The 27328-nt window shown below is 38.7% G+C and overlaps 1 protein-coding gene across 1 annotated transcript in view; it reads left to right on the top strand.

Moving 5' to 3' along the window:
- Positions 1-27328, top strand: part of LOC118836624 (meprin A subunit beta-like) — a 42062-nt gene that overhangs the window by 13045 nt on the left and 1689 nt on the right. Inside the window, exons 4-10 of the mRNA XM_036743867.1 lie at positions 2486-2661; positions 6387-6605; positions 8348-8500; positions 12250-12465; positions 18771-19211; positions 21755-21940; positions 23271-23418. Of these exons, the coding sequence (XP_036599762.1) occupies positions 2486-2661; positions 6387-6605; positions 8348-8500; positions 12250-12465; positions 18771-19211; positions 21755-21940; positions 23271-23418 (1539 nt within the window). The remainder of the gene's footprint in view (positions 1-2485; positions 2662-6386; positions 6606-8347; positions 8501-12249; positions 12466-18770; positions 19212-21754; positions 21941-23270; positions 23419-27328) is intronic.

Consider the following 27328-nt stretch of genomic DNA (forward strand, 5'->3'; position numbering starts at 1 on the left):
AAAATCTAGACACCTCTACCCTTCTTTACTTTGTTTTGTTGTTGCTATTGCTGTTGTTCAGTTGTTTCAGTCACATCCAACCCTTCGTGACCCTATTTAGGGTTTTCTTGGTAGAGATGTTGGAGTGGTTTGCCATTTCTTTCTCCAGCTCATTTTACAGATAAGGAACTGAGGCAAACAGGGTTTAGTGACTTGTCTAGAGTCACACAGTTAGTCAGTGTCCAAGGCCAGATTTGAACTCGAAAAGGTATCTTCCTGACTCCAGGCCCAGCACTCTATTCACTGTGTCACCTAGATACCTTGTTTAGTTTGTAGAGTTATTTTAATTAGTTAATTCACAAATAACTTGATTGCCTATAATGTGCAAGACCCTGAGTTGGCAATTTCCTAAAATAGTCTTAGTTTCCTATTTGTAGCTTTGTATTCTGTATTTAATGCCCCCTCCCCCAAAATTTGAGCATTTCAATACACAACATAGAACAAAAAGGGGATTTTATATTAAAATATTAATTTATATTTTATACTATTTGCTTTTCTAATATATACATATATATATATATACATATTAACTTCAATACCTTACATTCAAAACTTTCTTGGTTATCTATGCCTCCCTCTGAATTTCCTCTTCTCCTCTGTGCATTTTTAAAAATACTTCAATGGTCCTCTTTTTTTTCTTTTCTCTTTGGCATCACCAATAATAGATCCCTTTCTCCTTTACTCCCCTTATCAATTAAAAACAAGACAAAACAAAAGAAAACAATGCTTCAACAGATAAGCATGGTTTATCAAAACAAATGCATATAATATCCATGTCAAAAACTCCATGTCTTCTCTTTACATTGAGTGGATCATTTCTTTGTCACTTGGTAACCTAAGAAGTTTTAATATATGATTTCTCGAAATATAGTGTCCATGCTTTCTTTTTTTGATCATGATTTAGGTAATCCAATGATTCTTAAATTATCTCTCCTTGACCTTTTTTCTCCCCATAGGTCAGCTTTTTTTTCTGTAAGAAATTTAAAATTTTCTCATTATTGTAAAAATCTCTTGATTTTGCTCTACTACTTCTTGCTGCTTCATGGAGTTACTGATTACTGTTTGGTGTATTATACTTTTCAGGAAATCCTTTATGTGTGTATGGTTTACTACTTTCTCTTTTAAGCTATTTATTATTATAATTCTTTCCTCCCGAGAGCTTTCATCTCTTGCTTCATTTCTTCTACGTATTCATGTGGTCATTGTAAAAAAAAATGGCATTTTCCCTTTAAATCACTGCTTGCCAAATTTATGGATCTACTCTCTTCTTAGAGTATGGACTTGGGGGGGGTATCTCCGGATAAAAAATACTTTCATAGGAGTCTGTGTCATTTTCTGTCTACTCTTTTCTCTAATCTTAGTTTTTGAATTGGAGATTTGTGCCAAGGCCATGTTCCACCTCCTACTCTCTTTTTGATTGAGATAGTCCATACTGCTTAATCTTAATTTGGGTCTCTTGGGTTCCTATGCTGACTTCTATCTCCACGTAGTATGTCTACACTAATGTACACGCTATCAAAAGGAGGTTTTAGGTCCTCCTTTATCAGTGAGGATCAGAGCCCTGGATCTTCATGGCCTTCTTTGGCATCTCAGGACAGAGTGCTATGAACTTTGGAATCTGGGCACCTGGCCTGACCCAGTTTGAATGCTACAGGGCCCACATTTATCACAGCCATTTACTTCCAAGGTCTACACTATAGATTTCTTGGGCTTTCTCTCCTCTTGCTCCCTTCAGAGAGAGCTTTATAGGCTATAATTATCACTGGCTCATCTCTGGTCATATTGCCAGTCTATGTATCAACTACTATTTGAGGGCTAATTGTTAGTGCTTTATTCGTCCCAAATAATCATGCTTCTTTCTGTCATCTCCAGAATTCATGTAGCCTTTGAATTTAATATCAGTCATCACACAATGCCACAATATCAGTCCTCTCACCCACTTTGTGCCTTGTTTTTGGTGCTGTTCTTCAGTAGGAAATAGATACATTGGCAAACAAATGAATTCCACAGGAGCCAACTGTGGCTGAACAGCAACAGTTTAACATGAGTTTCTCCAAGCCCTGGGATTCTAGCCTGAGCAGTTCCATTCAGAACAATTTCTTTTCACTAATTGAATTGCATCTTCTTTCTTTCTTCCTCAGCTTTCAATTATTCTACTGTTAATAATCCAGTTTGTGGATTATCAGGCCTCTTCATTGCTTCTGTTTCTCTTTCTTGCCCCACCTTCCTTTCACCCACTTTACTGCTTCACCAAACACAACCAGGAGCAGGGAAAGGAGGTGAAGCTGGAATCAATCAGTTCTGCTATTTGTTAGCCTTTCTGTCAGGCAAAAGCTTGGGGTGGGGAGTAATTTGAAAGTAATAACTAAAATGAAGTTTCAATATCTGGGTAGCAAATCTGCAGCCACGATGTCAGTCATCTCACCACTTTATGTCTTGGTTATAGGTGCTCTTCTTTGGTAGGAAAAAGACATGGCATGCAAAAAGTTTCCATAGGACTGGGCTGTGACAAGGTAGGAATAGTTCAACATGAACTCCTCCATGCCCTGGGATTCTGGCATGAGCATTCCCATCCAGATCGAGATGACTATATCATAATAATGGAGGAAAGAATTCAATCAGGTATGGTTTCCTGGCTTTCTTTCCATTTTGTATAAGAGAATTTAATACTAGAGCCAAGAGCATATGACTGCTGTCAGTCATTAGTGAGTAAATAATCTTTTATTAAAAACTCACTGTGTGCCAAGCATGGTGCTAGACACTGGTAATACAAAGAAAAGCAAAAATGTAGTACTTGTCTTGAAGGAGTTCATATTCTAATGGGAGAGAAAAGATGTAAACAGTTATTTACATACAGGGTACATACCAATGTAAATGGAAGGTACTCTTAGAAGCCACTAGCAAAAGGGAAAAGGCCATTTACAGAAGGTAAGATTTGAATGGTCTTGAACACGGACATGGAAACCAAAGACTTGAGATAAGGAGGGAGAACGTTCAAGGCCTGAGGCATAGCCAGTGAAAAAGTATGGAGTTAGGAGAGGGAGGGTCATGTTCAAAGAACAGCAAGAAGTTCAATGTCACTGGATCATCTAGTAAAATAGGAATAAAAAATAGGATTGTAAAGGTAAGAAAAGGACTGGTTGTGGAGAACCTTAAAAGCCAAACAAAAGATTTTATATTTGATCCTGCGGGAATTGGAAGTTGGACGTATAGATATAGGAATCATTTGCTTCAAGATGATGTCTGAACCCATATGAGGTGATGAGATCACCAAGTGAAATAGTACAGAGGGAGAAGTGAAGAGGACCAAGGTAAGACCTCTGGGGAACACTCACAATTGGTGGTCACTATTGCATGATAGCCCAGCAAACAAGAATAAGAAGGAACAGTCAGACAGCTAGGAGAAGAACCAGGAGAGAGCAATGTCATGAAATTTCAGAGAGGAGCGAGTATCAAGGTTGAGAGGGTGATCAACAGTGTCAAAGGCTTTGAAGAAGTCAAAAAGGATGAGGACTGAGGTAGGGGGAAGCCTTTAGATTTGGCAATTAACTTTGGAGAGAATAGTTTTAGTTGAATAATGAGGTCAAAAGCCAGACTGCAGAGCGTTAAGAAAAGAATGAGAACAGAGGAAGTAGAGACAGAACTTATAAGAATTTAATGATACAAGTTAGGAGGGATATAGGAGAGATGTCAGAGTTAGTGAGGATGATTGGATTAAGTGAGGGTGAGACAGAGAGGCATTTGTAGGTAGCAAGGAAGTAGCCAGTAGACAGGGAGAGATAGAAAATTATTGAAAGAGTAGAGCTTTTGTTATGCTGCTCTAGAATTCAATTTGATTGTTATTTTAAAGTTGTTTGGAGGGTAATGGGTGGAGAGTTTAGCTCAAATACTCCTTTTACTCTGCCATCTTGGCTCCACCTCAAGCTAGACAATGCTTGATTAGGATCCTGGCAATGAACTGCATGTCACTATGAAGCATTGAAGCTAAAGGTCACCAGAGGGTTGCTCACTGAGAAGTGAATTTTTCCAACTACAGCCATTTATGAAAAAATATTTACTCAGATCTTTGTGGGGTTATAAGCTATCATAGTAGAGGGAGAATGTAAACTAATGAAACTTCACTGAAGTAAATATATCTGTGTAGCTCATAGTTCATAAACTATCATTTCATTGGAAAATTTCTCTTACCCTGTCATTTCTTTCTGATGCACCCTCTTCTCTTAAATCTCTCTGTGTTACGTGTTCTGTCAACATCTCCTCACACCCATCCATTCCTAACTTTTTCAATATGATTTTCCAGTATATTCTCCTTTCCAATTTTCAGTGCTTCCCTTCCCACCATTCGCCATTATGTTCCAAGGACTCCACTTCTGTCACCATCTCTTATTACTTCCTCTCTGTCAGACCTTCCTTTCACTAAATACATGCTAGGTGGGAAAGAGCAGACAGAGATAAGTGGACTCTCCATGGGGTTTGGAACTAAAGTATGGACCTCTGTCTCACCACTGCAGAGAGCTAAGAAAAGAATGAAAAGAGAGGAAATGGAGACAGAACTTATAAGAATTTAATGATAAAAGTTAGGAGAAATACAGGAGCAATATCAGAGTTAGTGACGATTATTGGTTCAGGAAGGCAGGTTCACCTTCACCCTTGAGTATCTTGGGACTTAAAGTAGCTTTGCTGTCACTCAATGACTTTTGGCAGGTAATGACCAAATGTAACTCTCTTTAAGAACCAAAAAAAAATTATGTTTAAGACTTAAGTGTGATGAAAGTCAATATCTGCTCAAAATACCAAAATCCTAGGTTTTCCATTGAATTTCAACATCTTTGGTGGCATTGTTGTTGGTGGTGGTGGTCAGGAGCTATGATTTCATCATTGTGGGGAACTCCATCTACCAGGGCAGATCAACAACCAGTATACAACTTACTGTCTTAGAAAGTCGCCTGGGGATACTGCGAATTTGAGTGGCTTGTCCATTCTTATGTAATTACCTCATGTTAAAGGTAGGACTTGAACCCATGTCTTCCTGATCCCAACTCTAGGACTCTATCCATTTTGGAAATATGGGAGGAAGTATGTGGGTATAACAGATTTATAAAGCTTCAGAGCCAGAAATGATATGAGAGCTGTAGAGACAGAATAGAAAGATCACTGGTTTGGAAGTTAAAAGCCACAGTTTTGAATTCCAGCTTGGCCGCTTACCAGTGAAATGGTGTTTGATGGGTTGAACTAGACTGCCTCTGAGGTCCCTTCCAACCCTCCAATTCTGTGGTGTCTGGAAGTTGTTTCACTTCACTGAATTCTAGTTTCCCCATCCACGAAATGGGCATATGCATTATACTACGTATGCCATTGGACAGTTGAGAAGCAACTGTAATTGTAAAGCACCATATAGGCAGCAGTTTTTCAGTCTCAGAATGAATCTATATCATGCACTTTATTTTTATTTTTAAATAGATTTTCACTATGAACTTGACAGTCATCAACAAACATGACCATTTTTATATTCAAAGAACATAAGAGAATTTCTTGTGAAACCACATGTCAGTAGAGCTTGTTTTTTTAAGCATACATCATATTTAACATGATAGTGACAACATGGCCTTTCTTGCTATGTCCCTTTCTGAATTTCCTTCTACTCTTTTCCGCATACTTAAAAAAGTATTCAATCAATGTTCTTTCCTTTCTTTTCCTTTTTTTTTACATCACTATCACTACATTCTTGCAACTCCCAATACTCTGAATGATACTTCAGTCAGTCAAAAAACACTTATTAAGCACCTACTGCGTGCCAAGCACTGGGGAAGCAAAGAAAGGCAAAAAACAGCCCTTGTCATTGGAGAGCTCCAATCAAAGTCCTATCTTGGTAACAAAATAGTTACAGTCAAGCAAAATGCATCTATGTTGTATTGCACACGAAGCGTATGTGCACACCACTCGTTTTGAAATGTCATGCCATATACTACCATACATTACAGCATAATGGATAGAGTGTTGACCTGGGAGTCAGGAAGACCTGGATTTAAGATTAGCCTCTGAAGAGTACTATGTCCAAGGGCTAGTCATTGAGCCTTTCACTGCCTCCAGGTAATTCTCTAAAGCCATAAGTTAGACCTAAATTGTTGATCTGCATCAGTGGGAGGAGCTTTCATCATTGGGAGCATCTCACACTGATTAAATCAGGCATATGCACAAAACAGAAAAGTGTTAGAACACATTATCCATAGCTGCTTTTATTTCCTGTAAGACAATCTAAGGTTCGTAACCATTAAGCTTTTAAAATTTAATATTATTCATATTTTTACTTTATGTCATTTACATTATTTATTTATTTTTTATTTTAGGCAAAGAGCACAATTTCAGGTCTAGAGGTGATAAGGAATCAATCTCCCTGAATGTTCCCTATGACTACACATCTGTGATGCATTACCCCAAATATGCCTTCCCAATTGGATTGGAACCAACAATTATAACAAAAATCCCTAACTTCATGGATACGATTGGACAACGAATAGATTTCAGCAATTATGACATTGAAAAATTGAGTAAACTCTACAACTGCTGTAAGTATCCTGGCCTCTAGGGAATCACGGCTCTTTCTTCCTGCTCTATGTGTGTGTGTTGCGGGGGAAGGGGTTGGGAGGTTCAGCCTGCTAGACTTCCTGTAATTTTTTTTTTTGCAGGGGGGAATTCCGGCAGGGCAACTGGGGTTAAGTGACTTGCCCAAGGTCACACAGCTAGTAAATGTGTCAAGTGTCTGAGGCCGGATTTGAACTCAGGCCCTCCTGACTACAGGGCCGGTGCTCTACTCACTGTGTAGACTTCCTGTAATTAAGAAAAAAAAAGTCATGAAGGGAAATGGGAAGGACATTTTGAATTAAACCCCCAGCGTAACAAAATGAGGTTTTAGGGAAGTAGTTTGTTGCAGAGGGCTTGATGTTAGAAAACCAAGAACCAAGTCATGGCTCTGCCATTTATTAGCTGTGTCACTTTGGACAAGTCACTTGCCTCGGTTTCCTCTCCTATAGAGGTAATATTTGCACCAGCACCCCCCCACATTTATTGTGAGGAAGGCTGTGTAAACTCTAAATCATCACATAATTGTGAGCTATTATTGGACCATGATTATTAGAATGGGATTTCCTTGTCTTCATCCCAGTAAGAAAACTCTATCTATGCAGCTCAACGCCTACTTAATAACTTAAAGTCTTGGAGTACTTCCTCGGGATCATCGTGGTTGTACAGTCATTTGAGTCATGTCAACCCTTTATAGTGCCAACTGGGGTTTTTCTTCACAAAGATACTGAAGTGGTTTGCCATTTCCTTCTCCAGCTCATTTTGCAGATGAGGAACTGAGGCAAACAGGGTGAAGTGACTGCCCAGGGTCATACAGCTAGTAAGTGTCTGAGGCTGGATTTGAACTCAGGAAGGTGAGTTCCGAATTCAGTCCCAGCACTCTATCCACTATGCCACCTAGCTGTCTTGCTTTGGGGTACAAGAGGCTAAATGATTTGCCTAGGATAATTCTTGAGATCAGTGAATGTTTGGATGTTTTTTGGCGGGGGGGGGAGGTTGCCTTTCTTTGAGTCCTGGGCACTCATCATAGTGCTTGCCAAATAGGAGATGCTTAATAGTAATCAAAGCTAGTTGACTTTCTGACTGATTAACACAAGTCTTGTTTATCAGAAGCAAGACTTGACCATAGATATTTCTGGTTCCATAATTAGCCCACTAGCCACTATACCACACAGAATCCCTTAAACATTATGTAGCTAAAATGCCGACTGAATGGTATTCTTCTTCTAAATGGATCTGCTTCCTGATCTGGAAACATATCTTGTCCTCTGTGGGATATACGTTTATATCTGTCCTTGAAAATGTTGATTTGGCATCAGGATTTATCTGCCAGACAGATTTTGGAAAGAATGCTACAGAGCCATGAATAGGTATATTTGACACATTGAAAACTGTCTTCAAACAGTACCTGGTGGACAATGAAATGTACAAAGTCCTACAGAGAGATGGAAGAAGCTCCGTTGGCTCAGTAATTTGAGGAAGATAGAAAGAAGTAGGCTTTGACTCAACATATCCCTTAATAACATCTCCAAGATAGGGCAGTTTTACCAGACTGTTGGACTCCTTTCTATTTTGGCCATGTGGGCTGGCATGAATCAGAGCTCCTCCCAATATTTGCTGGCCTCCTCCTCCTCGATGCCTTCCTTCTTCCTCAACTCAATCATTCAATGACCTGAAAATAAAGTGTTCACTGACTAGAGAATCATTCAATGATTTTTGCCTTCTGTAGCTTCTTCCATAACCTTTATGGATTCGTGTGATTTTGAACTGGAAAATATCTGTGGCATGATTCAAAGCTCAGAAGATAATGGTGACTGGCAGAGAGTTTCACAGGTGCCTGGTGGGCCTGACACTGATCAATCATATCTGGGCAAGTGCAGAGGTAAGTACCAGGAGTTGGCTCTTACAAACCTTTCTTTGCTTTCTTCAGCAGACCTCTTAGCATTTGTCTTTACCAGCTTAGTCATGCCCTAAACTAGGATTATAGATTTAGAGCTTCTAGGGACCTCAGAGGGCATCTAGTCCAACCTCCTCATTTTACAGATGAGGAAATTGAGGCTCTGAGAGTGTAAGTGACATGTCCAGGGTCACACAGGTAGCCAGTGCCAGAGACCTGATGGGGACTGAGATATTCTTGATTCCCAATCTAGCAAGTTTATCTCCTACACCAGGCTGGTGCTGCAATGGAAGAAGCTAAGCTAGGCAGAATGGAGTCTTATTTCTAAGCTCTATCAGTCTTCTTAGACTTATCTTCTATCTAGTTTTAGATTTATTCCAAGAGCAGTTTTGGAATTTGACTGTAGCAAATTAAAATGATTAAGGTCTTCTCCCTTACCTTCCTGCAACTGCAACATCTCAGTGTGTTTGGATAGTGGTGATGTGGAAAGAACAGTGAATCTGGCATGGTAGGGCTTTGGGTTTGAATCATGATTTTACTAACTATAAGTCACTTAACCTCTTTGAATCTGCTTCCCCATTTGTAAAACAATTCAGTGGCCTCACAAGTCCCTCGCAGTCCCAGATCTTTGGTCCATAGTTCAGATCCTGGGCTTCCAACCTGAGGAGAGATTTCTTCAGTAATCATGTTTCTGTGTATACATACGTGTGTGTATATGTTGGAGGTAATGAGGGAGGAGTGGGTAGCTGCGGATTCTGCCCATTCCTCAGGAGTTCTACTGGTGATAGATAAGTGGGAAAGAGAGAAGGTGACAGGATGGGGGAAGGGAAAGAACCAAAGTTTCAAGTCCTCTTCATATTCTGGGCAAATCAGGGCTTGCCTGTCCATTTATGTCAGACAGTTCTGTTTGCATCAAGCAACAGGCCCAGTTTGAAGGGTGTATCTGAGAAAGGATGGATAGTAGTGAGAACTTTTATCTTGCTATTTGCAGTTCTGCAGCATATTTCACTAGAGCCAGAAGAGGAAAAATGGACAACGTGTAATTTCAAACATGGAAAAGATGTGGCCGTGTGTGTGTGTGTGTGTGTTCCTGCATGTGTGTGCGCAGGTGTGTGTGGCCACACATGTGATTAAACTGTATGAGTTATTTGGTCTGTTTGCTTTTCTTGAAAACATTGACTGAAATTCTCAGGTGATCAAAGTAAAGGAAAAACTTTGTCTAGTGACACCTCATTTGTTTTAACTGCTGCACATTTTCCTTTGCAATTTGGTTTGGGCTAAGGTGATCTTAAAACACCACATTGCTAGTCCCAAATGTGTCATCTCTGTTTCTCATAATAAACATATAAAACCAGATAAAACTTAGAGCTGTTATACTAGTTCGAGTGGTCAGATCAGGACACTAAGAGAGACAGAATCCTAAGTCTCTAGTGGTCTCCGAGGCCATCTTGTTCAGCCTTTACATTTTACAGTTGAGTAAGCTATGGTGCAGGGGAGATAACTCGTTTGCTATAGGTCACAGGGGTGGTGTCGGAGGTGGGATCTGAATCTATATCCTCTGGCTGCTCTTATTTGGGGGGAGGTCAAGGAAAAGAAGGAGCAGACTGAAGCAAGTGTCTGAACTTCGGGTTTTTTTTCTTTATGCTTGAAATTTGTTGTTGCTTACAATCAGACAATTTATGAGGATATTTTTTCTGTCTACAAGTATATTGTCTCTCCTATAAAATGTGAATTCCTAGAGAGCAGGGACATTATTTTGTATGACTCAATGTTCACTTTGAACATAGGGGCTGCTAAACAAAAACTAAAGATGAAACCCATAAGTAGCTGGCTAAGGAGCAGATAAACCACTCCAACCAGCCCGATGATCTTGCTGGGGTCACTTTTAATCAGAAGGTTAAGTAATTAGAATTATAGTGATAGAATATTAGAGCAGTAAGGAACTTTGAGAACATCTAATCCAAGTTTTATACTTCTATGAATCTGAGGATTTTTACAAATGAGAAAACTGAGGGTCTAAAAAGCAAAATAATTCATGCAATTTGGACTGTCTGGACTGGATTGTTCACTAGGGAAACTGAGGCAGGCATTTCCTTGTGCACTGAGTATTAATTCGTAAAGGCCCACATCCTCCAACAGTTACATTTCTCCATTGGCATCTGAGCAGGTAACTCAAGGGAGGCAGCACGGTGCAAGGGGAGGCCTTCCTGAAGTCCGAGGACTCAGGTTCCAATTCTACCTTTGTCTTTGGGAATTCTCTTAACTCTGCTGTGCCTCATTTTTCTCATATGTAAAATGAAGGGGCTGGACTAGATGGCTTGTGAGGTACCTTTCCTAGCTCTAGATCTCTAAGCCCTTCTGGTGTCCTCTTTTTTTATTTATTCAAATAAATACATATTACAAATATGTCAGGAAGGCTTGAGTTCAAACATGGCTGTAGATGTTTATTAGCTATGAGTCCCTAGACAAGTCACTTAATCTCTGCCTTAGTTTCCTCATTACAAAATGGGAGTCGTAACAGCATCTACCTCCCAGAGTTGCTTTGAGGATTCAGCGAAAAACTGTGAAGTTTTTAGGTCTGTACATACCACATAGCAGCACGGTAAGACTATTAGCTATCATCATCACCATCATCATCATGATTGTCCAGTGTGGCACAAGAATTCTGGAAGAGTGCCAATAAGGGCAGACCATTAAAGGCCCTTATTTGTTCACCATCACTGTTTCTATAATCCTCAGAACTGAGGTGGATTTACATTTTCTGAGAGGATATTCAAATCTTTGGCTTGAATTAACTCTAGGATATGCAGCTGTGGAAACCACTTTTTGTTTTGTTTCGTTTTTGGAGGGAGGAAGGCAGGGCAACAGGAGTTAAGTGACTTGCTCAAAGTCACACAGCTAGTAAGTGTGCCACATATCTGAGGCCAAATTTGAACTCAGGTCATACCAACTTCAGGGCTGGTGCCAGTGCTCTATTCACTGCGCCACCTAGCTGCCCCTGGAAACCACTTGTTAACTGGTGTGATGATCCCCTCTCCTCACTTGGTCCCCCTTCTTTCTTTCTTCTGTTCCTAATATGTGTATTCTTAGGGGCACATTCCATAGAACACCTCTTTCCCTACTGTGGAAGAAATGGGAAGGGTAAAGATATGGAAGGAGGTCCAACTTGGGGCAAAATTTTTGTTGTGAACATTTATACTTCAGAAATGAACAAACACTCCAAATGAGGCTTTGATTTTTTTTTTGTTTTGTTGATTGTCTAGACTTAAGAACGTGATGGAGAAAATATTAATGCACATTAAACTTTAAAATGTCATGCATAGAAAATTTTCCCCAGAAACATTTACCAGAACACCCTTCAACCTGCCCCACTGGTTGCCTCAGCAGGATCTGAAAAGACATATTGGTCTTTTAATAGTGTTTGGCTCTTGAAATCTTCATGCACATCAGTTACCCCTCTTGCCAAATGTGGTTAGGCATGGAGCAGTGTAAAAGTAGATTTTTTTTTACATTATGGCTTTTTTACACATATGTGGCCAACTGACTAATATTTTATTTAGAATTAACTCAATGAGGTAATTTTCCAAGTCCTGACTATAGCTTAGCTTGTAGTATATTTTTAAAAAATAGCTCATGATGACTTCATGTATTAATATTAAGTACACTTACCTGTGAAATTTCCCTTCTGGAGTCAAAGCCTTCAGGTCTCAAGTTTCTTCTCTCTCCTTTCTCAGGCTGCGGTTTCTTTATGCACTTCAACAGCAGCTCTGTGAATGTGGGGGAAAAGGCAATTCTGGAAAGCCGCATATATTATCCCAAGAGAGGATTTCAGTGTTTGCAGTTTTATTACTACAATGGTGGTAACAAAGGTGACCAGCTCAAGATCTACGTCAAAGAATATGTCAAAGTTGATGATAAAGCCCTTCTGAAGCTGGTGAATGAAGTGAAAGGTAAGAGATTTCACCTCGGGGAAATGAAGTTTGATTTCAGGTTGAGAACTTCCATAGATTCTTGCTTCCCTTCATAAGTATCAGAGGCTTTCTTCTTTTACAACACTGTGCTTTGGTCTGCTGATGGTTTGAGATGCACATGGGATTCTTCGCTGGAGAGCCTGGCTATCCCGAATGGGGATCTCCAGCTTGAAGAGTACCCAAAGGGAGACTTGAAGGGACTGGCTGAGAACTGAAGCCCTTCCTCTCTTGCCAACTCCACACCACCCCTCTCTCAGGGAAGGGCCTTCATCTTCATTGATTAGGGTATAGTCCCACCTCAATGGACTTTGGGACAGAGGTTATGGAAGCATCTAAACAAGTGCCAGTTAAGCCCATTTATTTTATTTTGGTCTGGAGTTTGCTGTTTTTTGGGGACTTCTGGTGAGGAAACTTATTCCCACCCCCCCCTTTTACACAACAATCTAGATCAGCCACTGCACTGAACTTCTTACCTTAGAGAGTAGCCTTAGGACACCGAGATGTTCAAAGTACTTTCTCAGGACCACATAGCAATGATGTGTTGGTATCAGGGCATAAAAGCAGGTCTTCCTGACTCCAAAGCTGGCTCTGCAGCCAAAATGCCATGCAGCAGCTTCCTTCTACTTATTGTATGGTGATCATTTCTGTTTACTGTTTCACATGAGTTCCTCAGTTAAGTTCTTGATGGCTTAGGTAGGGACTTTTGGGAGGTCTTTTTATATATCCTTCCCTTCTTCCTCTTAGGGATGTGGTGAGAGGGAATGAGCTAACAGGGCATAATGCGTGGTGGTATCCAAGAGACATGAGCATAGTATACTAACAAAAAAAGGACTTGTCTTATGAAGAGCCAAAAGAAATGCTTTTTAACAATACAGAAAATCAAAAAATAGATTAGACTGCCTTGGGGAGAGGGTGCAAACAGTAAGTGCCCTTTCACTGCAGATCTGGAAGTTCGTATTGAATAATGACTTTTGGTGATGTTGCAGCTAGAATTAATGATTTGGACAAGGGTTGGTCTAGAAGACTTCTCATCTCCTTTCTCTCTCTAGGATTGTGATTCTATATAGAAGTAGCTATATGGATAAACTTGGAGTGAGATAAGCCACAGAGACTGGACTCAGGAATACTTCAGTTCAAACCCAATAGCAGATATTTATTAAGTGTGTGACCCTGAGCAAGTCTCTTAACCTCTATTTGCCTCAATTTTTCTCAGCCATTAAACAAGGGAAATAATAATTCCTCTCTCTCAGGACACAAAACAGATGCTTAAAAAATGTTTGTTCCTCCTTTCCCTCTGCCAATAGGCCAGCTAAATTCCCAAATATAGAAATGAAGGAAAGTTTCTAGGGAGCAAGATTTCATGAAGTAATCTTTTTTAAGGGTTGGTAGCATTCTGTATATTATCACTGGAGAGATGGTAGTAACCTTGCTGGATACAGTTCCAAGGAGCTCATGCACTTGTAGGACTTTTAAGTTATTAGGATCTTAGAATTCTTAGGTCCAAAATATAAACAAGCTCATGTAATATTTAGCCAAGTTTGGACACAATCAGACTATAAAAAGGGTCAGGAATATTCTGGTTCTATCACTAGACTTTGAAGATAATGATAAGGGAGGTAAATAACATGGTGTAGTGGAAAGTCTGATGGATTAGGGTATCAGAGGACCTGGGTTCAAATCATGTCATTGGCACTTACTACCTGAGAGATCATGGGCAAGCCACTTAAACTCTGTGAGTTTTAGCTTTCTCATCTATAAAATGAGTGAATTGCCTATAGGGTTCCTTGTAGCTCTAAATCTATGATCCTATCAGCACACTTTCCTTTAAAACAATCTTTGATGTGACTTTCAAAAAGAGGTAAGTATGAAGCTCAAATGAATATTGATCTGACTGAGCATGGTAGCTCAAAGACCTGAATTCAAATCTAGTCTCAGATAGTTGCTAGCTATGTGACCCTGGACAAGTCACAATCTCCATCTACCTCAGTTTCCTCTTATATACAACAGGAATAATGATAGTATCTACATGACAGGGTTGTTGTGAGGATCAAATGAGCTATTTCCTTTGGGAACCTTCAAGGACTATATAAATTCTAGCTATCCTTAGTTCTGCTTCGAACATTCTTGTGAGCAGGACAGAGGTAAAACTTGATAGCTGCATAAGACTGCTTGTTCAACCCTGTAACCCCGGAAAAGTGTGGGCTACTTCATAGGTTACTTAAAAAGCGCTCAAGCAGATTCTGGGGGCAGAGCCAAGATGGCTACTTGAGAACAGGGACTGGCTTAAGCTCTCTCCCAAACCCCTCTAAACACCTGTAAAAAAGGACTCTAAAATTCTAGAGGTACAGAACCCATGAAATAACAGAGGGAAACAAGTCTACAGCCCAAGATGGCCTGGACGGTCGCTGGGAAGGGTCTATCACACTGTGCTGGGAGCAGAGCACAGTCCAGCTTGGGCCTTGCCCAAAGAGACCAGGCCAGAGTAGACCTGGTGCACATTAGGCTTCAGGGCCCTGAATCACTGAGCTGTAGCAGTTACCAGACTTCTCAATGCACAAACACCAATGACAACAGAGCAGGTCTGTGTGAAATCTTCTGGATCTGGGTGAGAGAAGTGCGCAATCCGGCCCCAGCCTCAGGGGCAGTGGAGGTGGCATGGCCACAGCAGCAGGAAGCTCCTGTGGCTGCTTCCAGAGCTCTGGCTGAGGCTGCTTATACCCCAGGCCCACCCAACGGGAGAAATCAATGGCTGATCAGAGCAGGAGTACAGGGAGAGCTTTGCTGACACTGAGGCAGGGTTCTCTTGCTTTACCCTGCTTGGATCTGGGTCACAGTCCTGGTTGGTGGTTCTTGGGGGAGGAGGAGTGCTGGTGTGCCAGAGCTTGTGGTGACTGTGGAGAGGGAGTCCTCCTGGTAGTTACATGGCAGAAAGGAGTGCTCACACTCACAGACCACAGCACAGGCCAGGGAGGAATATCATACCACCATAGAATAGAAGTATCTCTGAAAATAGCAGTGCAAAACCCCTGAAGCTTTGCACAAAGCGCTCTCCACTCTGAAGGCAGTCATAACCTGACCAAAAGCTCAAAAGTCAAGTAATTGGCTAGGAAGATGAGCAAGCAGTGTAAAAGGACTCAGACTCAGACTGTAGAATCTTTTTTTGGTGATAAAGAAGATCAAAACATACAGCCAGAAGAAGTCAACAAAGTCAAAGAGCCTACAACAAAAGCCTCCAAGAAAGATATGAATTGGGCTCAGGACATGGAAGAGCTCAAAAAGGATTTGGAAAAGCAAGTAAGAGAAGTAGAGGAAAAATTAGGAAGAGAAATGAGATTGATGCAAGAAAAACAAGTCAATGACTTGCTAAAGGAGACCCAAAAAAAAATACTGAAGAAAATAATACTTTTAAAAATGGACTAACCCAAATGGCAAAAGAGCTACAAAATGAGGAGAAGATTGCCTTAAAAGGCAAAATTAGTCAAATGGAAAAGGAGGTCCAAAAGACCACTGAAGAAAATACCACCTTAAAATTTAGAATGGAGCAAGTGGAAGCTAGTGACTTTATGAGAAATCAAGAAATTATAAAACAGAACTAAAAGAATGAAAAAATGGAAGATGATATGAAATATCTCATTGGAAAAACTACTAATCTGGAGAATAGACCCAGGAGAGATAATTTCAAAATTATTGGACTACCTGGAAGCCATGATAAATAAAAAGAGCCTAATTTCTTTCAGAAATTATCAAGGAAAATTGCCCAGATATTCAAGAGCCAGAGGGTAAAATAGAAATTGAAAGAATCCACTGATTGCCTCTTGAAAAAGATCCCAAAAAGCAAACTCCTAGGAATATTGCAGCCAAATTCCAGAGTTCCCAGGTGAAGGGGAAAATGTTGCAAACAATCAGAAAGAAACAGTTCAAGTATTGTGGAAACACAATCAGGATAACATAAGACCTAGCAGCTTCTACATTAAGGGATCCAAGGGCTTGAAATATGATATTCCAGAGGTCAAAGGAGCTAGGATTAAAACCATGAATCACCTATACAGCAAAACTGAGTATAATATTCTAGGGCAAAATAATGGACTTTCAATCTTTCTTGATGAAAAGACCAGAGCTGAATAGAAAATTTGACTTTCAAACACAAGAATCAAGAGAAGCATGAAAAGGTAAACAGGAAAGAGAAATCATAAGGGACTTACTAAAGTTGAACCATTTTGTTTACATTTCTACATGGAAAGGTGGTATTTGTAACTCATGGGACCTTTCTCAGTATTAGGGTAGTTGAAGGGAATATACATATATATATATATATATATATATATATATATATATATATATATATATAGACAGAAGGCATAGGCTGAGTTGAATATGAAGGGATGATATCTAAAAAATAAAATTAAATTAAATTAAAGGGTGAGAGAGGAATATATTGGGAGAAGGAGGAAGGGAGAGATAGAATGGGGTAAATTATCTCACATAAAAGTGGTGAGAAAAAGCAGTTGTAATGGAAGGGACGAGGGGGCAGGTAAAAGGGAATGAGTGAATCATGCTCTTGTCGGATTTGACTTAAGGAGGGAACAACACAGTCAATTGGGGTATCTTACCCTATAGGAAAGTAGCGGGGAAGGGGATAGGGCAGGGGGATGATAGAAGGGAGGGCAGACTGAGGGAGGAGGTAGTCAAAAGCAAACACTTTTGAAAAGGGACAGGGTCAAGGGGATAAAACTGAATAAAGGGGGAAAGGATAGGATGGAGGGAAATACAGTTAGTCTTTCACAACATGACTGTTATGGAAGTGTTTTGCATAATGAGACATGTGTGGCCTATGTTGAATTGCTTGCCTTCTCAAGGAGGGTAGGTGGGGAGGGAAAAAGGGAGAGAATTTGGAACTCAAAGTTCTAAAAACAAATGTTCAAAAAAAAGTTGTGTTTACATGCAACTGGGAAATAAGATATATAGGTAATGGGGTATATAAATCTATCTTGCCCTACAAGAAAGTAAGGGGCAAGGGGATGAGGTGGGGGTGGGGGGGAGTGGGGCAACAGAAGAGAGGGCAGACTGGGGAAAGGGGCAATCAGAATATATGCTGTCTTGGGGTGGGGGTGAAGGGTAGAAATAGGGAGAAAATTTGTAACTCAAAATCTTGTGGAAATCAATGTTGAAAACTAAAAATATTAAATAATAAAAAGAAAGTATATCAAGAAAAAAAATTAAAGAAAAAATAGAAAAAAATAAAAAGTGCTCAAGCATTCTCTTAATTTATATGATCTGGCATGAATATTTGGAAGTAAAATGTTTGAATTGGAGAGTGGATGGAACTATGACATAGAACACTGTTGACTTGTCTAGTCTTGGAGGCTAATGTAATAGCAAGCTAAGTGGGACTTTTTGTTGTCTTTTGTTTTGTAGTGCTTCTCAGCACTAAGGCAATCAAATGCCTTTGTTGAGCCTTGCCTTTGTTTGAATCACGAGTCATTAATTGGAAACAATATATATGATGTGATGCTAGTCCTGATTAAATAGCTTTCCCACACTCTTTTGCCAAGTAGATGCTAAGCCTCAGGTCTACACCCTTTTGCTACACAGGCACTAAGCTCCGGGGCCCTAAATACGGTATAAGTATATGTTCTGAGGTTAGCATTTTGCTTTTGGGGCTCACTCATTGGAGGAGTGTTCCTGTGGAGGCTCTGGGTAACCGTTAAGGAGCCCCCCAGCTTTGAAAACCCAGATGTTGGTGCTTCTCTCTCTTATATATCTATATATATATCTCTATCTATCTATATCTATATCTACATCTATATATCTATATCTATATATCTATATATCTATATATCTATATATCTATATCTATATATATCTATATATATCTATCTATATATATATCTATATCTATATCTATATATAGTGCCTTGGTCAGACAGCTAGAAGCCTGTCTGTTGATTTGTGTTATTTGCTCTGTTTATATAATTTCTGCTCGTAATTTCTGTGTGTATTTTCTCTGAAGTTCAGGGTGCTCACTATTTCTCCTGAACTAAGTGAATGATATATTTATGTTTAATTAAAGTGATATTGGAAACCCCTTAAAGTTGCTTTCCTTAGAAAAGCAGATCAAAGAACCTGTGTTAGCAGCCCTCCTGTGTGCTGGTGTTATTGGTCTTACACCCCCACAGCAGCTGCTAGCAACATTGTTGTTATAGCTAGGAACAATTCTTGTTTGTTAGCAATTGACTTAGTTATTGGATGACTTAAAAAAACCCAACATTTCTCTTCCATTACAGATCAACCCATTGGGAGCTGGCAACTCCATTATGTGTCATTGACAGTTTCCGCCAAATTCAGGGTGGTATTTGAAGCAACTCGAGGTATTGGCACATCAGCTGGTGGTCTCTCCATTGATGACCTCAACCTTTCAGAAACACACTGTCCTCATCATCTTTGGAAGATAAGCAATTTCACACAATTCATTAGCTCAAGGGGAACCATTTATAGCCCTCCATTTTACTCTCCTGTAGGCTATGCCTATCAACTTTATTTGGATGTCACTAATCAGGAGTATATAGGAATATATTTCTCTCTGATCTCTGGAGCCAATGATGAAAACCTAAACTGGCCATGTGTATGGCAACAAGCCACACTGACACTATTGGATCAAAATCCTGATATTCGTAACAGCATGTCCAATGAGAGGAGTCTGACTACAAGTGCACTTAAGACATTTGGTTTGTGATTTTTTAAATTGCTGATAAAATGTATTCATTTCACTAGAAAGCTAGGGAGGGAGAGAAGAAAATAAAGAGAAGGGAAGATGGGGAGAAATTGGCACTAGATTGTTGATCACTTAATTGGAACTACTAATGGGTCTAGTACAAAATTCCAGAGTCTTTGGTGCAGAAAAGTTTATGATGAAGAATTGTAATTGTTGTGGGGAAGTGAGCTCATTGTCAAGAATGATGAGCAGTAAAAAGTCCAACACAGAAACATGGAATGAGAAGGATGGCCACATGAGAAGTATGTACTGTTTCAAATGGTAACTCCTCTCCCCAATTCATTCTCAACCTATGATTTATTTCCCACTTCTTTCCCTGGTCACTTCACACTCAACTACCCTGCTTCTACCAGGGTTGGATATAATAGTAGTATAATTCAGTTCTTGAATAGAAGGGACCTGCCTAATAAATTACTGTTAAATGAATGAATGAATCAACTTAAGCAAGAGCAATAGCGGAAAGGGTGGCATGGGAGGAGAGAAACTAATTGTAATTTACTCGTTGAAAAAGGATTAGTTTGTGCTATAAACATCATGGCTGTTTTTGTAGTTCCTGAAAAGGAACAATATTTAGAGGATGAACTTGTGACTTTATCATTTTTACCGTACTCTGTGGGACATTAGTAAAGAGAAAGGAAGCGTGTATCCTAAATAATTATTGCTAGCTTGAAGTTTTAACTTTATCTTGAAAGGACTAAACTGCTGTGACAGAGAAGGGAAGAGACATGGTAATCTCAGAGGGAGACAAATGGACAGAACTCGTATGAAGAACCATAGATGGATGGATGGATGGAGGGAAGGAAGGAGATAGATAGATAGAGCACATAAATACTTATTATGTGCCAGTCACTGTGCTGGGAGCTGGGGACTGGAGCTGTATTTGTTTGTACAAATACAAACAAAGAAGAAGCCAAGAGCTTCCATTCTAATGGGAAATGACAAGACTGAATGGGAACTAGAGTGGGGACCATGGGAAGGAAGTGCACCAACTAGATAAAATGGATGGGGAGGAGATAGAGAAGTTTGGTGAGATAGTTGAGACAGGAGTGAAGTGAGCATGGCTCAGGCCCATCATGAAATGATGTTCTGAAATATTTTTTGGGGGGGAATCATCCTTCTTCAAATTCCATGGAAGAATGGTCCAGAGAAGTTGAATGGTCATATTTTGCCAGAGAACAGTGTGTCCCCCATACTCCTCCCATGATCCAATGGTACTGAATACTGGATTCTGAGTACAGGGCAAGATGATAGAGTGGGCTGACAGTATAAGAAGATTGTGCCATCTTTAGAGCTTCAGAGAAAGGAATGGAATTCTCTTCCAGAGTCAGTATTAATATATCTGCAACTTCCTCAACCCATTTTGAGTGGTGCTAAGTAACTAAAACAAGTCATATTAGGGTCAGAACATATAGCATAATGGAAATAGTGCTGCCCATATGATCCTGGGTGAATCACATTACCTCCCCAGGCCTCAGTTTCCCCATTCTTAGAATGAGAGAGTTGGAATAGACTTTATCTAAGGTTACTTCTAATTCTTTATAAAGGAGCCTCTGATCCAATACTGAGTAACAGTGCAATTGTTCCATGCTATAAGAATAAAAATGGTCCTGGTGCAGGTTGAAAAAAAAGATCCAGTTAGAGCAAAAACATAAGTCAAGCCATTAACTCCCTTTTGACCATCAGAGTATATTTTAGAAATTCCCTCAGATGGATGGTAAATAGGGATGCAAGTAGGAAATAGCCTCTTTTTTCCCTTCAGTAGACTCTATATGACCATATGACTCACTATGCTCTGTGTTTTTCATTTTTTACTGTATCTTGGGGAAGAGGGAGCTCAGAACTAGCACGGGAAGAATTGTGAAGTTAAGCAAAGTTCATTTTGCCAATAATCTCTCCTTCCCTTTCCTCCCTCCAGGGCTTCTTCTGGGCTCCCCCCCAATGCTCTATAATGGCCCCTAGTTGACTTGGTCCCCTACTTCCAGGCCTTATTAGCATGTTGTACTTTTTTCTTGGTATCAGATCCCTTCATTACTTTGTTCCCCAGCAGGTGATAATCAAATAATCTGGCTAATTTAACTAAATAAATTAAATTAATCCGTATTAATATGTTGCCCTACACATATGAACCATGGTCTCCAGAACATGAACATGTCTCCAGAAAACGCATAAAAGCTATTCCAATGGTGGGAATTACAGCAGGTCAGTGGAACAAATATTTTGAGTTAGGACTTTTGGCACCTTTTCATCTACATTCCATTGGTGATCATCAACTCGATCTACTGAGCAGACCTCTGTCTACTACATATTCTATTAGCATCAAGTATGTAGTAACAAGTTCCATAGATCTGGCAGAGGAAGTATTTCAGGCCATATACATCATTCATTCTCTTGATTTTCCTAACTTCATGCTCAGACCATTGTACCATGATTTCTTTCCAACCTCACAAAAACACAACCTTACTGGACATAACCCAGAAATATGAATTGCTCTTTCAGGTGAGGGAAGGGAAACATATTATTGGGACAAGCCCTCCAAAGTAGGAGTGAATGCAACTTTCCCTAATGGAACTTCATATAGCAGAGGTCCAGGATATGGAAGCAGTACCTACATAACCCACAAATGGATACAAAGCAGAGATTTTATCAAAGGAGATACTGTTTACATCCTTGTGACTATGGAAGGTATGTCAATAGAAAATGGCTTTCCCATAGAGAATGTTTTTCTTTATGTGGCAATAGGTGACTTAGTGTATAGTTTCTGTGTTCTATTTTCAGTTATATAAGGTGTGTTCTTAGGAGAAAAGAAGAATAGAAAGGACAATTTCAAACACTCCTAAGATATTTACAGTATGAATCAAATAACTTCGATATAGCTCAGTGAAGGTTCCTGGAGTAAGGAAGAACTGTATCCAGCTGATACAAATCTTCTGCCTAGTCAACTGGCAGGCAGGATTGCATGTTAGAAAGACCCCTGGTCTGAAAGTCATTACTCCTGCGTTCTAGTTTCAGTACTACTACTAATTAGTAATAAATTGTTGTCATTAGTAATTAAATTAGTAATAAATTAGTGAATAGTAATATACAATTAGTAATAATTACTGAATTCACAATATATTAGTGAATTAGTAATAAAAGTAGTAATTAGTAATAAATTAGTAATAAAATTTAGTCATTAGTGATAGTAAAAAGTAATAAAATTCTCTAGGACTGAGCCTCAGTTTCCCCATCTATAACATGAGAACATTGGGCTAGATGACCTCTAAGGTCCTTTTCACTACCACAAATCTAAGAAATCTATTTTGGAAGCTAATTAAACTGGGACTATTGATTATCCTGTTTCAGAGAACACACATTAAGATAGAAAGAGACTGTCTTAGGTTTTTTGTAGAAAGATTCAGAAGAAAAGAAGGAAAAAAAAGTTATTATATATTTTCTGCCTCAAAAAAACCTGAAACCTGAAATACAAAGAGCCTAAATCAGAGGCCTGAGGCTATTTTAAAAAAACATTTTGATATTTATATTTCTATGTAATTGTTTTCATTTATAATCCTATATATTTTATTTTATGCATTTAAAGGCATTCTGAGAAATGGTCCTTAGGCTTCATCAGACTTTCACAGGTGTCTGTGATGCAAAAGCATTTAAGATTCCCTGGTCTATTAAAGTTACTCATAGCTCAAACCATTCATTCTTTTTTTAAAAGTAAACTTCATTGATACCTTTTGTTTTTACAGTATTGTTATTTAGGATATAACTGGTTATTTATATGCTGTCTATTCCATTAGAATACATGCTCCTTGAGGGCAGGTATGGATTATTTTTTTCTTTGTATCCCTGGCTCTTAGCACCATGACTTGCATGTATTAGGTGCTTAATATTAATAAATGATTGTTGGCTGACTAGGCCCCCAATTTCTATAAGTGTTCTGCCATACTCACAATCCCAGAATTTAAGATCCCATGGTTATTGAAACAAAAACTAACCTCCATCCACATACCCTTTTCTTCTTCAGATATATCAAGACTCAGGTTCACTGATTCCTTATTTTTCCCTACAATGGGGCCAGTTCATCCAACAAAACCTCACACGAATCTCTGTACCAACTTCACCTGTGAGAATGACGGCATCTGTGTTATCCGCAATGACAAAGAAGAATGCAGGTAAGAGGATAGCTTAGCGTATCCAGATATATTTTCATCTATTTGGTTTCTCCATGAAATAAAGAATGAAGAATGTCTCATGTAACAAAAAAAAGAGGTTTGAAAGTTGGTGAAAAACATCTTCCCTCTGCCGATAACTTTCATCATGCTGCCCATAGGATATTCATGGAATCTTATGATCACAGATTTAAGGTTGGAAAGGACCTGAGGGGTCATTGAGTCCAACCCTGTGATTTTACAGATGAGGGAATTAAGGGCCACAGATAGAAGAGGCAGAGTCAGGATTTTAACCCAAATCCTTTGATTCCAAATACAGTGTGTTTTCTATTGTAGGTGCCATTGCATTGTAATTCATTTTATGTCCTCCAAGGGCAAGTAATGAAAATAATGACATTGCTTATGAAAAAAATGAAAAATTCTCCATTAAATTTTAATTCATATGAGTTTTTATTTTTTGCTTTATGAAAAAAAAATTATCCTTTAATTAAATAAAATTGTCATTTTGCCATATTCTTTTGAAAAATATACTCATTGAAATAAGTTTTCTTTTGTACAAGGATCATAGCAGCATGATTCACAGGAACTTTTGAAAAAATTTATCATCTTCAAATAAAATTAATACAAAATCACGATTTAGTATAGTCTAGAAAACATTATCTCCTTTTACATCTTCATTGTGGGGTTTCATGACTTCATTGTCTAAGTACCTCCTTATTTGCACAGAATTCTGACATTATACCAAAGATTTCACTGATGTGATGTAACATTTGGCTGAGGTATCAGCATGCACAGTGCAATTAGCCAAAGGAGCAACAAAAGATTCACAGGGTCATAGCTAGCATAGTTAGACCTCAAATAAATTATGAAAACCAAATAATAATAAAGTTGAAATTCAATCATATCACAAAAATCCAATACAATTCATTGCTTTCAAAGTTGCTTAGGAAACACTGACCCATATACATCTATAAATATTACCATGGGACTGTATAAGCAATATGAGACTGTAAAAATAAAAATAAAATGTGTAAAAGTATGAGAAACTGTAATAGTTGGGGGAAATACAATTAAATAGAGAAGTACATGGGGAAAAGATATGCAAGTTTCACATATAACCTTAAAAACATTCTAAGTAAAGGCTCAGATTTTGTAAAAAGTTTTTTTAGAAAAGAAGCTTTCAGGGGCAGCTAGGTGGCACAGTGAGTAGAGTGCCAGCCCTGGAGTCAGGAGGACCTGAGTTCACATCAGGTCTCAGATATTTGACACATTTATTAGCTGTGTGACATTGGGCAAATCACTTAACCCCAATTGCCTTGCCTTCCCCCCTCTAAAAAACAAAACAAAAAAAAAGCTTTCATCATGCATATTTTTAAAGTGATCATTTATTAGATTTACACATATATAAATTATGTAATTCAGTAGTTAGGTAATGGTCTCTTCTGAGTCTTCTTTCTTCTAGATATCTTTGCACCCTTTGACATGGTCAATCACCCAGAAGACTTTATACTCTCTCCTCTCTAGATTTTCTTGACATTGCCTTTTCCTGGTTCTCCTCCTATCTCTCTGCTCTTTCTAAGTTCCCTTTATTAGATCTTCCTCCAGGTCTTGCGCACTAAACGTAGGTGACCCTAACTTTGGATGTTTCCACTCCTTCAGAAGACTCTATCCTGGGCCCTCTTCTCTTCTCCCTTTACACTATCACTTTTAGTGATCTCATCAGGTCCCATGGGTTTAATTAAATCTCTATACAAATGATTCTTGTATCTACTTATACAATCCTACCCTCTCTCTTGCTCTCTAGTCTCACATCACCAACTGCCCCTTGGACATCTCAAACTGAATTTCCAACAGAGCTCATTATCTTTTCCCAAAAGCCCTTCCTCAACCCAACTTCTATATTCTTGTCAAGGGCATCATTATCCTCCTAGTCACCCAGGCTCTAAACCATGGTGTATCCTCGACTCCTAACTTGTACTCATCCCACATATCCAATCTGTTGCCAAGGCTTATTGCTTCCACTTTCACAACATCTATCATCACCCTTGGGCTATTGCAATAGCCTGCTCATAATCTCACTGCCCCCAAGTCTCTGCCTATTCCAGAATATACAGTAGTTGCCAAACTAGATTGTCAAAATGATCCTCCTCAAGTCCAGGTTTGATCACCTTACTTCTGTACTTGGTAGACTCCCATATCTACACGGAAAGTTGTTTTCTATTTTAATTATGTCATGCACACAATAACATCAAGAATAATTGATGTAAAACATTGCCAGGGAGAAAGTTCGAACCTATTATAGTTCAGCCTAGCCTTAGATGTATTATCATCCCTCTTGAATAGAACTAAGTATGGTTTTCAAATCAAAGAAAGGGACATACCAAAACATCATATACATACACATAAATGTAAATTATCCATTTGTCTATAAATTATCTGTCTGTGACATCAAACAATATGATTCCACAAAAAAACATATTTAGTTATTCATCCCATGGAAACTTTTTCCCATGCTATATAAATGTTACTTGCTCTGAATAAGTAAAACAATTTTAGGTTTGCCTAACAAAAATAGAGCTGAAGGTTTTGAGCTTGAATCCAGAGATCAAATTGAATTAATAGAAGAAGACAATTGTTGCAAAACCTTTATCTTGACTAGGCAAGGAATATTGAGCAGAAAGGCTATGGCTGCGCATGTAAAGAAACTTCCTGGTACCCTGGAGCCAAAGTGCAGTGGGACAAACATGTTTAGAGCAATGAACACATTCCCCAGTCTTATATATGTTTCTGTGGTTATAAAATTAAAAATTGAGAAGCAATGTGTCCTATTAGATGAAGAGCTTTCCTTAAGGCAAGGAAGACTTGGTTTCAAGTCCTTTCTCTGACATATACTAGCTGTATGATCCATGGCAAGTCACTAAATTTCTTATTGCTCCAGCGTCTAGTCTGTGTCTAGATAGCTGTCTAAGGTTCTAAGTTTTAGAGAAAGTGGTGACCTGCATCAGTGGAAAGATGTTTCATCTGGCTGAGACCTCCCAAAGTCAATCAAATTCCAGGATTAGTCACTTTCCCAATCCTAAAAAGCATGATGATAGTTTTAGAAAGTATCCATAAAACCTCCATACTTCTAAAATGTTAACAATACAATGCATTATGAACAAAGTTATAGCAGCTGTAGAAAGATGAATCTTCTTCCTTGTCAAAAAGGAAAAAGGTTTATAGATGTTCTCAGAGCACAGAATCAATAATAAATCAACCAATGGGTATCAATCAAGTATCTTGATTGACTGATCATGATGTGCCCTGCACTACCATAGGTATACAAATGCAAAGAATAAAACAATCCCTATTGTCAAGGAGTCTCCATTCTTTTTTGTAATATTTTTGATTTTAAAAATGAAATTGACTTACAGATACAAGGTTCTCTTTTCTGCCAATTGGTACCATTAATAGCACCATTTCAAAAATCATCTTAAAAATTTTATTGCAAAGATTCTCCTGAGGTTATGTTTAAAGTAAAAGGTCCTTCTGAGGACCACTGAATGCCAAAACATATGGCATACAAAGACTCTATTCCCTGAATGCACTTGGATGTGCCAAGAAATAATATATATGTGTGTGTGTATGTATGTATTTGTCTTGATTTGTCTTCTTGTTACTCAGGAAAGAGGTATTTTTTCATGGATACTTTTAATGCCAGGAATATCAATTATTTTCATGGATTCATGAAAGGAAGTACTCATTCCTTAGCTACTTCATTACTTTTATAAATAGTATTTCCTACTGCTTTTCTTTTCTAGTTCCTTATCTTTTTTTAATAAATTTATTTTTATTTTTAGTTTACATGTAAAACTACATGTAAAAACTTACATAGCAGAAGTATACAGTGATTAAGTACAAATAAATACAAAGG

This window comes from Trichosurus vulpecula, chromosome 1 (genome assembly GCF_011100635.1).
Source record: "Trichosurus vulpecula isolate mTriVul1 chromosome 1, mTriVul1.pri, whole genome shotgun sequence".
Taxonomy (NCBI): domain Eukaryota; kingdom Metazoa; phylum Chordata; class Mammalia; order Diprotodontia; family Phalangeridae; genus Trichosurus; species Trichosurus vulpecula.